Genomic DNA, 15,080 nt, shown 5'->3' with positions numbered 1-15,080 from the left:
GGTATAGTATTAGTTAGGCCTATCTTTAATAGCAACTCTCAAGCAATCAGAAGCTACATTTTCTGCATCTATCACTTCCCTTGGGTGCTGCTTAACTGAGAGTCTACTGTACGTTGAGTAATGCCCCAAGACAGGGCCTTCTCCACGGTGACCCCCAGCTTTGGAATTCCTTTCCCCCAAGAGCTACATCTATTGCTAACTTTACTAACACTTTGATACCAGACTACAATCTATTTATTTTCCCAGATTTTTATGAGTGGCTTTTTGTCACTGCAATAAATTGGACCAGATCTTTGGCTTACTTTTTTAATCTGTTGGTTTTTATTAAAGGCTTATTTCTTGTATGTTCTTAGTGGCTGTATTTAATATTGTTATGTGCCCTAGGATTTTTACAAAGGGAAAAAAACCAGTAGGTTATTAAAAAAACAAGGAAAATAAATAATGCAGATAAAGGGAGGCCTTGCTGTTTTCATTTCAGCAGAGGCTGATTTGACAGCATCTGTGCTGAATGTAACCACAAACAATAGTCTTTGGGTTCTCCTGTTAAATGCCAACTTTTCTTTCTCTTTCTGACCCCCCCCCCCCGCCCCCCACACACACAACATCCTCACCCAGCAGACTACCAGGAATGGGCCAAACTGCTCTTGCCAAAGGTCGGATTGCTAAGCAGGCAGTTTTTGAAATCAGGCTGAGAGCAGCCTGAAATTCATCCACAAGTTGCTCACACCTGAGTTAGAGGATTCAAATCTGTTTCATATACAAATTCATTCTCCTACCAGACTAATGGTTACTCAAAGCAAAGTTTAAGAAACAATTTATGTTCAGCGTTCTGATGCATATTTGGTATTGCTGGGAGGTTTAATGCTAGTTTTACCTCTAGGGAGGTGGCTATATGCCATTCTTTCAACTGAAGTTGAAAGCGCCAGTGTGGTGTAGATTTGGGACTCAGGCGATTTGGGTTCTAGTTCCTGCTCTGCATGAAGCCCGCTAAGTGAATTTGGGCCAGTCACAGATTCCCGGCCCAATCTACCTTGCAGGGTTGTTGTTGTTGAGATAAAAATTGAGAGCATTAGGAGTATTATGTAAGCTGCCTTGAGTTCTTTAAAAAAGCAAAAGGTGAGATAGAAAGCTAATTAATTAATTAAGTTGAGAGAGTATTTCCCTGAGGAGGGCAAGAGTTCTGGCTATGAATAGAGCAGGAGAGCTTCTGCTTAATTTGATTTATACACATTATTCAAAAATGTGTAATGGAAGTAGCATTTATGACCAGCAGTGGTAATATACTTTTCTACCCAATAAAAGATGGATGTGAACCAACCATATCAAGGACAGAGAAAACTTGGACCTCCTGTGTTACTGTATTCCAGCTCTCCTCAATCTCTGCCTTCAAGACCAGGGATGATAGCAGTTGTAATCCAACATCTGGAGGGCCACAGTTTCCCCATTTCTGGATTACATCTTCTCATATTTTTATTGACCTATTCAAACATTTTATAATACTAATAGTTTCCCCTTTAAAATAATTATTAGTGACCTTTTGCGGGTTCTTGTGGAGACCAGACAGATTTAGGGATATATGAGCCTAGGCAAGATATGTGCCAGCACTCACGTCAAACATCTAAGGCTAAATGCTCTTGGACCCAAACCGCATGTATTGCTAAGCACATGTAATTCCTTTGTCCCAGCATTTTCATCTTGTGACTAAATATACTCTAACAGATATGAAAAAATAGAGCCAATTTTCTTCTTATCTTCAGGACATATCCAGTTATTAGTAAATTCTGGGCAATGATAATTCAAATCAAAGTATACTTTATTCTTCATCAGTAGACCCTAAGGTGTGATTTAAAGATTATGGTTTGCGGAGACTGTTTTAATATTGTTAATTAACCTATCCACCGCAGCCAAATATGTACTACCAGTGTGAGAGCCAATGTGGTGTAGTGGTTAAGAGCATGGGACTGGGACTCAGACTATCTGGGTTCTAGTCCCCGCTCAGCCATGGAGCCAACTGGGTGACTTTGGGCCAGTCACAGACTCTCAGTCCAACCTACCTCACAGGGTTGTTGTTGTGGGGATAAGATGGAGGAGGAGAATGATGTAAGCTGCCTTGAGCCCTTTGTAGGAAAAAGGCAGGATATAAATCACAATATAAATAAATAAATAAATACTACTACAAGTTACTGAAAAATGTTAATCGTTCCCCCATTTCAGAACAGTATGTGAAAATAAGGCATGTTGTTCTTATGCCTAAAGCAATTCATTCATTGAGGAATCTATGGGAGGTAAATACTGGCCCATTTGTGAAAAAGTGGATTTTGTTTGTGGCAATTTAGAATGATAAATTCCGAGATGTTAAGTCAGAGTTGTGATTTTTAAAATGTGTTACATTGTAACATGGTTGAATTTTGTATGAGCTGTATTTGGTGCATTGTGTATGTTCTATATATTTTGAGAAAGAAATTGGAGAAAGGGGCTACATAAACTTTCTCCACTTTGAAGCTGGACATCTTCAAATGGCTTTTCAATTTATGTGGATGGACAGTCACTGATCTCTGCCCTTCTCCTTTGGTACCAGCTGGAACTGGAGGGACAGAAAAGGATGGAAATGTTCCTCCTTTCTGGCTATGCTTTGGATGAGCATGACCCTCCAATCTCAGAGGCTTAATCTCATTTCCGTGAGATCGTGCCATAAATGTTGTATCCCATTTAAAATCTGGGTAGTTGGAAGAAGAACACAGGAATCCATGTTTTAGACACACACTGCTATAAGACATCCCATTCTCTCTCTCTCTCTCTCCTTCCTTCTTTCTTTTTTGCTTCTCTGTGTCCTAAATTAATATACTTAATGCAAAGTTCGGTTCATGCAAGCACGCACCCACACGTTTGCACTCCAGGCATCCAACCCCTTCCCTCTGTGCTCCCAAGGTCACCTTCACTTCTGCAAAACAGCTTGCTTTGAAACAGATGGAGTTTTCAACTGCTTATGAAAAATATAAAAATAAACGTGTAGGGTAGGAAGAAGGGGCACCTGACACATCCAAATTAAGTGCAAGAGGCGTCTGTTTTCTTAGAACTACAAGTTCCCCAGAAGCAGAAAATATTTTTAGAGGAATAGGGAGTTTCATAAGTAATAAACCGGTTACAAAAATGGCGGCTTTTGAGGTTAACACATTTAGAGGAATTATGGATGTGTTGGTGACAAGCTGACCCAAAATATGATAATTAGCTAAATTCCAGATGTTCCAACCAAAAGTTTGCTCCTAAAATCAATTAAAGATTTTTTTTTTAAAAAACATCATCAGGTACTCTTATCCTTGCTACCTTGGATTATAGAGTGTGCCTGCGTACAGAAGCAGTTCCAAGAAATTAGTGCGCTCAGGGCAGATTATAAAGTGATGAAACACACCAAATTAAGCATATTTGGAGGAGAAATAGGGGCAAAACTGTCCTCAGGATTTAGGGAATGCCTGAATATGGAGCTCTCAAAGGACTTCCTTAAACAGGAGACTATTGTGCTGCTTCTGATCATCTTGGGATCCTTTCTATAACCAAAGGGCACTGTTGGGGCAAGTTGAGCTTTTCCTGGTCTTGTAGCCCTGGAAACTGATCTGGATGTGCAGAAAATATGAATGGAGGAACAGAATGAACAAAGGGTATGAGACAGAGGCATGGAGAAAGACCATAAGCTGTGGAGATATCACTACAGTTATTCTTAACAGGAACCACAGACAGCAGACAGAAGTCTTGTTGCTATTGTGATTTCACCTGCTAAATTTCTATAGCCCAGACTGCTTTTGGAGGATCAGAAGTAAGTCCAGATCATGAGAACCCTAGATTTTTAATAGTTTCAAGCTCTAGAAACCTAATAAGTTAGCTCTTGCATTCTTCATCATAATTATGAAGATTTTCAGGCCACTATAGGCATGATTCTTATTATTCGTTATTTGTTTTGCGGCGCCAGGCTAAGACCTTTTTATTTAAAACTTATTTTAATTGTTAATTTATTATATATTTATAGGATTTTAAATTTTTAGCTGAGATGTTACCAGGCTTTTTAATCTTTATTGTATTTAGTATTATTTATATGTTTTTAATTATGTTGTGAGCTGCCCCAGGCTTTGTTGCGATGGGGTGGCATGGAAATGTTTTAAATAAATAAATAAATAAATAAATAAAATATTTTCTTTTGCTGCCCTTTTATTTTACACCACAATTCTGCCTTCCCCCCCGTCTCTGATATACCATCCACTTTTTCTTCAATCTCACTCCTACAGCCTACAAGCAACTGCCATCAGGATAGTTCCCTAATCCATATAACCTTCATGTAACTCACATGGAATGAGCCCTGCCTACCTAAACAGATAGGGGCTCCATACAAAATACTTACTTTCAAAAACAAAAGATAGATGGGTCATCTAGTTCTAGCAGTGATTAAGAAAATACACAAATACACTGTCCCTTATATCATGCATTACCAGAAAGTCTAGGAAAACCAACTATAATGCTTTCTATTGTCTTCCATTTTGGTGGCAGGCACATTATTTATTTCATTTCTATACCACCCAATAGCCTAAGCTCTTTGGGAAGATCAAACAATTACAACCACAAAATGTAACATGAAATAAAAGAAAAGCTTAAATTGCCAGTATAAAATTAGAAGTAAAAGCCAAAATATAACTTAGCAGCAGTATAAAAATTTAAACTACAGTAAAAGATTAAAGCAACGTACTGAAAGACCAAACTTCCTGAGAAAATTCCTGGGAAAACAAGAAGGTCATGCTAGAAAAGGTACAACATAGGTGCCAAGAAACCAGAAAAGGATGACCTTAAGGTCCAGGCAGGTATATATAGGAGGAGACAATCCTTCAGGTAATTTGGCCCCAAGCAATTTAGCGTTCCTAGTGTTAATGCCAACACCTTGAACCAGGCCCAGATAATGGACAGGCAAACAAGGTAGATGGAAAGTACTGCCTTAATATGACAACCTTGGCTAGTCCCTGTTAGAATCAAACTGCCATGTTTTGGATGAGCTGAAATTTCCAGGCTGTTTTTCTGTGAAAGCATTGCAGTCATTCAGCATAGAGGTTACAAAAGCATGGATAGCTGTAGTCATCCGTTTTATTTATTTATTTATTTATTTATTTATTTATTTATTTATTTATTTCTATCTATCTATCTATCTATCTATCTATCTATCTATCTATCCTGCTCAATAGCTGAAGCTAGGCTACACACCAGTCCAGATAAGGACATTGTTGGTCTAACCACATAAGCTCTTAAAATGTGCTCCGTGCCGCTGAGGCCACCTGTGGTTCTAGTGAGAGTACTAGATCTAAGAACACCCCCAACTATGAACCTGATTCTTTTGGGGGACGGCAATTTCCTCCAAAACAGGTTGCATGTCCTTCATCTGGGCAGGTGAACCACCCACTACCAGTATCTTTGTCTTGTCTGGATTAAGTCTCAGTCATCAGTCCATTACTAGACCCAGGTGCTGATTCAGAACAGCTGCTGCCTCCCCTGATTTGATGAAAAGCAGAGACAGAGCTGTGGTTCTGTGCAGGACAAAAATGAGCACCATGGAAGCCCACAGCAAAGTTGCCAAGGCCCACTGTGACCATCTCCCCAAACCACCTTCTGGGATCAACTGTCCAAGCTGAAGTAGAAACACTGCAGTGTTTCCAACTCATGGCCCAGACAGCATTTCCAGAATGATTCTTTGGTTGATGGTACTGAAAGCTGCTGAGAAGTCCAAGAGAAGCCACAGGGTCACATTCCCCCAGCAGAAGCTATCCAACAAGACAACTAGCAATCACACGCTCAAGCACCTTGTCCAGGATGGAAATGCTGGCCTATAGTGGGTCCAACGCAGGCTTTCTTAGAAGCAATTACCATCTCCTTTAAAGAGGCTGGTGCCATTCCCTCTGTCAAGGAGCCATTTATGTCCCAGCTTGTCCCTCTTTAGAGATAATATAGAAGGCAAAGAGCTGGTTAACTGGACTTGTCTGCATCCTTGGACCTCAACAGGTGAAATTCATCCAATAAAACTGGATCAGACTGTGTTCTGCACAACTCTGTGATGGATCTGAGTGACCTTCTTCAAAAAGTCGTATGAACTAGTCACAGTGTGCAATTGAGGGTTCCACCATTTTTCTCCCAGGCCCAGATGTAGCAGACCATGAACCACTCGGCAAAGCTCTGCTGGGTGACACTGCAAGATGCAGCAGTGGTGGAAAAGAACTTCTCCTTTGCCACCACTATTTATAAAGGGTTAAAAAAGGCCCTTCGGAAATGCACTGTTATGTCCCCTGTAGCTATACAGAGCCCAGTACAACAGATATTGCAATACGGAGGGTAAACCTTATGGCACTGCTGTATTAATGCACAAATTATAAGTGATGGACAACTCAGAGCTACCTTACCTTTCAGAGAAGGAGGTGTGTAGACACAAGGGGAGTTTCTTTTGTTTTTAAGATGGTAGCCTTCACCCAAAGCTCTCTAGAAAAAGAAGAAATGGAGTCAACAGTTCAAAGGCAGAACAATTCTCTAAAGATTTCCCTGAGGGGGTAATAGTGGAGATGTGACTTGAAGTATGAAAAAAATTAGGAAAGCAATTATAATCATTTGTTAAATTAAGACACTGGCTCTGATCCAGGGAGCTCTATTGTCAGTGCACATGGGCTTGGGTATGTGGCTATTCACTTCGTGCCTTTTTTCTGCAGCTGCTCCCCAATGCCCTGTCGCTGGAAGCTGCTTCTGGAACATGCAGGGTTCTAAACAGGGCTGTAACCCAATTAAAGACATCTCAGTCAATTAATCACATCCATTTTAATTGATTAATCCATCAATTAAATTTGCATGTATTTGCAGATGAGTGAAAAGATAGTTCTGCAGAGAAAAAGGAGCACATGTTCTTTTTGATAATACAGCAGGCAGAATCTCAGAAGAGGCGTTCCGTCCCATGTCAAAGAGGACGGGGGGTGCACCTTTAAGGCTAATGCAGGTGTTTCCTATATGTTTATATTAAAAATAATAGATTGAAGCCAGTCTTCATCACACTTGAACTAGATCAATGGGATTTAAGTGCTAAGAGTATGACAGTGTCTGGATCCTACCCAGTGATTTTTTAAAAATCTGTTGCTCCATTAATTTGGAGGAAACCCTTATCAATCAAAAGGTTATTAATAAGTTAGTCTTTCTAACAAATTGACTATATAGCACAGACCAGTTCTAAAGTAGGCTACAAGGCCATGCAAACTGCTGCATGTGTCTCTGAGTGTGGGGCACATCTTACTACTTAAGGTTAAGAACGATGGGGGAATCCATAATAAGATTGCACCAGAGCAGGACAGTTGTGACCTGGGTTGCCTCCTAGAACACAATAAAAGGATCATTTGAGGGAAGATTGGGCAAGATGGAAGAGATGGCAGAGCTGCACAATAGCAGCTTATTTTGTAGTGCTATGAACGTTTCTGTGGAAGGCTCCTGACCTATGAACCAGTAAGTCCTGGGTTCAAATACCACCTCTCTCAGAAACTTGATGGACTGCCTGAGGCAAACCATAATTCTCTAAGCCTCAGTCCAACATCTGCAGTACAGAGATAACAGCATGGATCTTTCTTATAGGGTAGTTAAAGCTGTACTAAGCTAATGTGTGTGAGGAGCAAAATAAGTGCTTAGCACTGTAATGTGGATTCCTAAGGGATGGTGAGCACGTCTGCTGCCTACCAAAGGATTTTGAATGCACTGCCTTCCCTCACCATCCCATTTCTTCAGAGGCTGCATTCTAGCACCAGAGCACACACCTCTTCGAAAAGGAACCCCTGCCCAGCTACTCTGCCCTGCAGCAGGGACCAACTTACACCTTCCATTTCAGCAGGTGGAATTTCACCAGTTTTGACTTGCTTTGGTACAGCATTAATGGAAAACAGCACGACTCGCTGAACCAAAGAAAAGGGCCTTCATTTGCAAAGACAGGCAGGTGTCCTAATCTGATTTCAGTGAAAGTCCTTCCACAGTGCCTAATACTGTAACTGCTTGATAAATGTAAGCAAACCCAGTTCCTGAGACTTCCCAGGAGAACTTTTATAGGGTCAGAACTCCCCCATTACAGCATCCCGTCTCTATCTGGAGCAGGCCTCAGTGTCTATAAGGATAACAGTTATTTTTAGGTTTCCTTTCATATGCCTGAAATTGTGTTAAGTTTTCTTGATTATCTTCCTTTTGTCTAATAGCGCTGGCTGTAGACTTGGACAGCCAGAAAGCACTTAACTGCACCAAACACTAAGAATATGTTGCAGCTGATGCAACGTGTGGGCAGAATAAGACGCAAGTTGGAAAGTTGTGTTGAGCCAGAACTGAAGGAGGGGTTGCATTTTGCTAGCAATTTTGCCCCCCCCCCAAAAAAAGTCCTCCACCTTGAGGAGAAGGACCTGAAAGAGAACTATTGTCTTTGAAATTTTGTGGGAGAAGAAGTGGGGGGATATATCCCTGTAGCCAAGACAACCAGGAGATATTCTGCTTCTGATCCAGAATTAGTTGTACTTAAATTAGATTCAATGAAATTAATGGGACAATGTATTCATGATTAACTTAAGTGCTATTGATTTCAATGGACCAACACTAAATATGACTAGGTCTGGATTAGGTCAAGCAGACTTCAGGCTCCTGGGATCTACTTCTTTCTTCTTTTTTTTACCAGAAATAGATGCAAAAGGCATACACTAAAGAATTCTGAGCTCAAGAACTGGTTTTGTAACCAGAAAACTGGCTCATAGTACTTTTGACATTAAAAGGACTTCCTGGGGTGTCTTTTACACATTGTGCTTTATTCAGCAGTATAAACTGGGGGAGCCATTTTGTTGCTGCCATTATTAAACAAATGGGAGTCAGAAAACATGTTTTCCAACTACTTCTTTCCCGTTTTTTTCCTTACTAGACAAAATCATATAGGAATAAAAGACAGAACAGCTGCATGATGCCTTTTGACCATTAGCACTAGCAGCTCTCTGTCTGGAAACACCCCATTAAAGAGGACAAGCCAGCACATGTGGTACTAGGACACTGCCATGCTCCTGACATTAGCTAAGTTCACACATGAAGGAAAAAGATTCCTTAAACACACCAACAAGAAAATGGCACCTGTCTTCAGCAGAAGACTTGGGTAAGAGAGGCTGTGAACAGGAGCAAAGGCATGTAATGATCTTAGACACCCACATGCAGTTTGGGGAGCGGAAAGTCTGGTTTTAAATGCCTCCTGAGAACACACATTCACTCAGGCATTCTCTGGCTTATCATACAGCAGCTCATATGCTGCTCCACTGAACTGTTCCTTGTATCGTTATTGTAGCTGGGTAGTTTCTTCCGGTGCATTTATGAGCACAAGCCCAAGGCCCTCCTCCAGGAACCCTCCATGAAAGTTATTAGGAGGGTGAGTACCCGGAGGAGGGCCTTCTCTGCGGTGGCGCCCCACCTATGGAATGCGCTCCCCAGAGAGGTCCGCCTGGCGCCGTTGTTATGTGTTTTTCGGCGCCAGGCCAAGACCTTTTTATTTAAACGTTATTTTAATTGTTGAAATTATTTATTGATTTTATATTTATGCCGGGATGTCTCCAGATTTTATGTATTTGTATAGTTATTTATTTGTATTGGAAGCCGCCCCAAGGCTTTTGCGAATGGGGCGGCATATAAGTGTTCCAAAGAAAATAAATAAATAGTGTTGCATGGGGGCCAGAGCTGGGTCTGCAGAGTCTGGCCCCACCCCCAGGAGGCTGTCCTGGCTGCCTCCCATTGTTGGAAAGGGGGGAGGCTGGGACCAAAGGTACCCTCTTTCACCACCCCCACCTCCTCACAGTCTATTCAGAGAGCTGAAAATGATTGAAAGCAGGACAAAGGATATACCTAAGCAACTCTCAGAATCCAGAGGCTTACGAGCATCGAGTGGAGTGATTGCATTGTGCCCTAAATGTGTTTTTGATATTTCTATGTAAACCACTTGCAGATATTACACTAAGAAATATATAAGTAAAATGAAGAAATCTGTGGTAACATTTGGGGAGAAGCACTTGGGAAAGGCCATTTCCAAATAATATTTTCCATTATCATCCATTCAGAATCTTTTAGCAGGAGAACAGTCAGCACAATGCATTTTGAAAGTCATCTACATGCAAGAAACCAAATATACAGCTGTCCATACTGGCCAACTCTAAACTGCTTGTAGACAATTATGGTAAGCCCAGGTTTCCTTTGCCTCATGAAAGAAAAGAGACTGTCAGCTATCCTGTGAAGGACAAAGTGCTCACGACTGAACCCATCATATGGATAGACCAAAGTAGAAGGTTGTACTCCATCTTTTAAAGAAGAATATATTTTAATAATTCAATTCCTCACCAGTGCTGGCCTAAGACATGTTGCTACCAGAAGCAGAGTCCATACACCCTGCCTGGGTCACCTCTTGCCACACCATTCAGCCACAAGTTCCTTTTTATTTGTCATTGCCCCTCCTTGTTGCTCCCTGAATGATCTATTTCATAGGTCCTGCAGCTCCTCACTTCTTCCAGGGAAAGAGTGTTAAGGAGTTAAATAGGATTTGTTACACTGAATTGCATGGTTTTTAAAACTCTAAATTAGTATGCCTGCAAGGTTTAATCAGTAAATTTAACAACTGAAGTGTTAGTTGTTTAATTGGTGATGGAAATTTTCTAAAGGCAGAGCTGAGAATTAAGTTCACACTTTGATTTTTGAGGCTATTTTGGTTCTTGTGGAATTACCGTCATGCAGAATGGTAGGTTTTAAAAGATGTCCTTTCCTTTGTTAAACTGTAAATTCTCACACTTTTTTCAGAATCACAAATATTTCCATATTTTTAAAAGGGCAATAGGAATATATGGATTTTGGCTATTCATTTTAAATTTAACCTATGAATTGTTTGATTAATCAGTTTAAAGGCAAAAGAGCTAAATATGCTTTTAAATACTTGACTGCTATATAATATAATTTTCAACTATCTAGTCCATTTTTGTTTGGAAAGTAGGGGCAAAAAAATGCTTTGCTGTTTGTTTCTGAATGTTATCAAGTTTTGAAAAAAGTCTGTCCTGATTCTGGATTGGGAACAAGTGAAAAAGTTATGAATTCTGTTTGACCTCTGCCAAGGGCTTTACCTTTTTAAATTACACTGCTGAATGGGGGCAGGGAGGCAAACATACTCAGCGATTAAAGGGATAATCTGATAAAACAACAGACAAGTCATGGGGCGAGTTTGAAAAGCAGCCAGTTTTTCTCAAAGGCACTAAGCTTCTGGCCCCTGACTTTGTCCCCAGGATCCAGTTCCAACATAGCACTTTGTCCTGTAATAAAGAGGAATTTAATGTGATTGAAGATCAAGGGGAAGTCATGGAAAAAAGCAGGCAGAAATAAATCTGCTCCACAGGCTTGGAGGTGATGGGGAGTTGGTGGAGTGGGGGAGAAGTTTCTGAAGCAGACTTTGCTATGGGTACTTTTGTTTGAGTAAATTCCAAGGTCTCCCAGCACAGCAGACCAGCTTGCTTGCTTGCAGTGTGCACACAATAAAGAAAAGCAGAGCTTCTAAATTGTAATCCACTGGTCACCTCTTCCTCCTAATCTCAAGGGTAGTACCACTGAATGAACAGAGGCCAGAAGGATTCTCAAGAGTGGAAAAAAAGGAAGCTGCATTTCTCACCCACCAGCCCTAGCCTTGTAGATCTACCTCCACCTCCTGTGTGCAACAGCAACATGGTTTGCTGGACTTCAACCCAATGTGCAAAAAATTATTTTGTAATGCTTCAGGGTGCAGGGAGGGCTCCTAGCACTATCAATGAGAAGGCACTCTATAAGGCACTTCTGCCTTTTTTCTCTTTAATGGATTTTCTTCAATAAGAAAGAAGATAGAAGAAACAGTGGGAAAATGCAGAAAGTTTGTGAACTGCAGCTGGCATCTAGACCTCCTAGAAAATACCGTGAATGAAACAGAGTGATAAAACCCTTGCCTACCCCCTGCTCTCTACTTAATGAGAAGGAAGGACTCACTGGAGAAGAGCCTAATGCTGGGAACAATAGATGGCAAAAGAAGAAGGGGATGGCAGAGAATGAGGTGGTTAGATGGAGTCACTGAAGCAGTTGGCATGAGCTTAAGTGGACTCTGGGGGATGGTGGAGGACAGGAAGGCCTGAAGGAATGTTGTCCATGGGGTCGTGATGGGTCGGATGCAACTTTGCGACTAACAACAACTACAACAGCTCCCTGCTTCAAACTACGATTTTAGCTCTCACATGTCCCAATTCAAAGGCAAAGGCAACAGAGTGATATTCAAGCAAAATAAACAGTGTGTGTGTGTGGGGGGGTCTCCTTTGTTTTACTGAACCCATCTTTTAAGGTATTCCACCTGCAGGAATGTGATGCTTTTCCTAGCTTGGATTTAAGAGACAGAAAAAGTATCACAGGCTGAATTTGCATACCTGGCTTCTTGTTAAGAGCAGGGAGGGCAGTAGCCTTGATATGGGGGACAGGAATAGGGCACAGCCTTACGAAGAGGCAGGAGAGCCTGTGGCGCTGTCCCTCCTGTGCCTGCCTGCTGAACTGTCTGCACAACGGACGTGAGTTGTATGTACGGCACATGAGGGGGGAAGTGAATTCAGCCCTCCTACCTTTGCTGGAAATGGCAAGGGCTGCGGGGCGGCTGGGGTCTGTGAAATTCATAACGGCTTCTTCATTCTCTGCCTTGTGACTCACTCACCTACATTATTTTTTCCGAATAACGTAGGGAGGAGGCACACTCAACTCTTCTGCTCCAGAAGATTAACTTGTAAGAGTATGTCAGAGTAAGATCAACCTGTCTTTAAAGCTGCCCACCCCCCCTTGTTTCTGAATGAATCATTGATCTGAGCGTGTTTCCAGATTGGAAAGAGACAAGCCCAGAAATGTGAATCATCCACAGGCTGAGCACCAGGGGTTGGCACTGTCAGACAGCTGTCAGCAGCCCCAGCTTTCAGGAGGCTCCACTGCTGTCAGAGGCCAGTCTCTTCCTCCCCTCCTTGCAAGCAGATCAGGACAAAAGGCTTCTAAGTGCAGGCTTTATTATGCTAAACTGGCCAGCTTGCCTGGCTTTTTGATTCAAAGGATGAGTATTGCAGAAGACCTTAACAAAAGACACCAGCAAAATTTGAATACCGGCTATTCGGGAAATATGGCTTAATGCTATGAAGTGGGTTCCAAAGTGAATCCTCCTCCCTTTCCAGCCAAAGGGGGTTAGCTCCAACCTGCTCCTTGTGGGCCAGAGGGCACTCAGTTGGTCTGCCCTTTTGATCTGATGCCAAGCGATGGGATGGACCATGTTACATCTGCCTCCACCTGCCTCTGCCTGTTCAGTTGTTCATTCATTAGACTTACTGTTCACTGGAGTGCCTCACGGTACCAGATTTGCCCTGGATCTCACTGGCCTCTGGGCTGTTCACTACTGGGTCTTGCTTTGCAGGCTGAGTTCTAGTGCTGAGGTCTCAACAAGGCACAGAAGGCTCTGTTGCTCTTTGTCAGGGCTGTCACAAGTGCTACCCTGTTGGTGTCCCAACCATCCCAGGCAGCAGCCCCAACTGCAGTGGACAGCCATGCTAGCTGGAGAAGGAAATTGATTTCTCCCAGCATGCTGAGGGAATGCTGGAGAGTGGAATGATGGGGAAATGCAATATTCCCCAAATAGAACCGTTTCCTGCAAGGAATGAAGCTTCCGTTCCATCCACTGATTGCACCAAAGCTTAAGGATTTATTGCCATGTAAAGAGACTGTCCTGAAATATTCTAAATCTCTGTTAAGAGAAACAGTCTTCCAACTTCTGCCCCTCCTGACTATCGATACAATGAAGGCTATGTAGAGAGGGGGAAGCAGCCTACATTTTCCTTGCCAGCCTGCACATGTGCTGAGTAAAAATTAACACTTTTCTGTCAGTGTGTAACCTACACATCAAGTTATGATAGTATAGTGGTTTTCAGATTGTATTCTGGAGAAAAACAGACTTCCTTAGAATCTTATCATTGAGTGTGGAGCCTACTAGCTTTCTGGAAGGACACCTTGCCCACAGCTGCCAATCTTCTCCCTAGAGTGCGCTAGTGGGTGTGTTCTGGGACAGCCTTTCCCACCCTGTTCTCCAGATGGGTTAGACTTCACATTCCTGAAATCTCGGCCAGTGCAGCCAATGCTTGCCAGGAGGCAAAGTTGGGTTCAACAGATCAGGCCAGTGCCTCCCATGAACTAATTATGTGCTGTGGAACATGTCTCAGATGCCTCTGCAGATGTGGCCGATGAGCTGGTATGAAATGGGTTCCTTGGTAAAATATCTGAAAATCATGCACTTTGTGACAGAGGAAAATATGCACACTCTTGACTTCCAACACACTCACCATGGTGCAGGGAACATCTCCCTTCTTGGGCCACTCTGTTCCCAAAGTCCTGCTTCTAAGGCTGCCAGGGCTTGGAGAAGAGGCAGAGATGGAAATTCGCCTTATGGTGTCCCCAGTCACCCCAAATGGTGGGGAAGAGGAATGGGGAATCCTCACTTTATCTCTGCCTAGATATAAAAGGCAGCAGTCCCCCCTACTTAGTGTTCCACTTGCTCTTCCCTTTGGGATGGTGCGTGGCACACTGCTTCTCTGGCTAAGGCTTCAGTGGAAAATCACTCGTCCTCCAGGCATCCCAGTCAACTGGCTCAGCCTTGGTGCACTCATGCATTCCTGGCACACAAACTGAAGTTAAGCTGACTTGGCTTTGCCTCCTGAATGGAAGAAGCTGCTGGACAGGTAATGCTGTCCTGCCTGAGGTGCTACGAAGATGATCCACTTGGGAAGAGACTGTGCCTGGTGCTTCAGGTTCAAATGCCATCTGGACTGTGAAGGACTTGATCCAGGTAGTTGGGTGATCCAGCCCTCCATTCCAGAGTAGCTCCCCATCCCAGCCATGTTTCAATCCTCAGGACACATCTTCACTACAAAAATATCTTACGTTTGGTATGATCCGATGAATGCACCAATACTCCAAGTGAACTCAGAGTATAATTTAACTCCATGACTTCC

At 42.4% G+C, this 15,080-nt stretch overlaps 1 protein-coding gene across 4 annotated transcripts in view; it reads right to left on the bottom strand.

Annotated features, from left to right (window-relative positions):
• The window catches only part of PPP1R1B (protein phosphatase 1 regulatory inhibitor subunit 1B), a 56,739-nt gene that overhangs the window by 29,806 nt on the left and 11,853 nt on the right, over positions 1–15,080 (bottom strand). For all 4 annotated transcript variants that reach the window (XM_044447102.1, XM_044447103.1, XM_044447104.1 and 1 more), the window contains exon 4: positions 6,426–6,501. In XM_044447102.1, coding sequence (XP_044303037.1) covers positions 6,426–6,501 — 76 coding nt within the window. The remainder of the gene's footprint in view (positions 1–6,425; positions 6,502–15,080) is intronic.

Source organism: Varanus komodoensis, unplaced genomic scaffold (genome assembly GCF_004798865.1).
Source record: "Varanus komodoensis strain SLA01 unplaced genomic scaffold, ASM479886v1 scaffold50, whole genome shotgun sequence".
Lineage (NCBI taxonomy): Eukaryota > Metazoa > Chordata > Lepidosauria > Squamata > Varanidae > Varanus > Varanus komodoensis.
Note: the sequence above shows the minus strand (reverse complement) of the source record. Positions and strands in the feature narration are given on the sequence as shown.